Raw genomic sequence first — 659 nt, 5'->3', positions numbered from 1 at the left:
AAATCGCTCGACGACCTTGCCGTGATGGATGGTTGCATGTCGTCCAGTTATACCACCTGGCTACAGTAGCATCGTCCTAGTGTCACCTCGGATGCACGACGATCTGCCATGGCCCCACGACGCTGTACGCGCTCTTGTTTGAGCCGCTGGTGACGGCCCAACGCTACCGACGACGCGCGGTTGACATGATGTGGCCGCTCCTACGCGCCTGTGTGATGCACACTGTCTGGCTCGCCCGCAACGACCGCGTCTTCCGTCCCGAGGCGCCCGTCCTGACACCCGAAGCGGCCGCCGCCCGCGCCGCGTTTTTGACCAAGATGCACCTTCACCACTTGATGCTGAATACCCAAGCGATGTGCCTCTTTCAAATGATGCGCGCCCTGCGCCACGACGCCTGGCTTCGTGACAACCTCGTCCCGGCGTGCGCCATCCACACGCCTCGCCTTCAACACGGCTAAGCCTCGTCGCTGAGGCCGTCTAGCACAACACGCTCTGAATCGAAAGTCCACCCCCCAAAAACAGTTCAGTGTAAATTATATCTAAATAGACTCACTTCAACAACGATCTGCCATGGCTTTTGTTTCAGCGAGCGGCTTTTCTACCGCCCCACGCTTCGACCATCCAGCCAACAGCTCGAGACACCCCAGATACTAGCTGAC

At 58.9% G+C, this 659-nt stretch overlaps 1 protein-coding gene across 1 annotated transcript; it reads left to right on the top strand.

The window, feature by feature from the left end:
* Nucleotides 1-80: 80 nt before the first annotated feature.
* SDRG_10384 (hypothetical protein) lies at nt 81-564 on the top strand (the record flags this gene model as incomplete). The annotated part of the gene is made up of 1 exon (XM_008616371.1): nt 81-564. A coding segment is annotated over one exon (378 nt), but the record flags the coding sequence as incomplete, so codon positions are not given.
* Nucleotides 565-659: the final 95 nt, after the last annotated feature.

This window comes from Saprolegnia diclina (assembly GCF_000281045.1).
Source record: "Saprolegnia diclina VS20 unplaced genomic scaffold supercont1.34, whole genome shotgun sequence".
Classification (NCBI taxonomy): Eukaryota; Oomycota; class Saprolegniomycetes; order Saprolegniales; family Saprolegniaceae; genus Saprolegnia; species Saprolegnia diclina.
The sequence above is the reverse complement of the archived record's forward strand: the minus strand, read 5'-3'. Positions and strand labels throughout refer to the sequence as shown.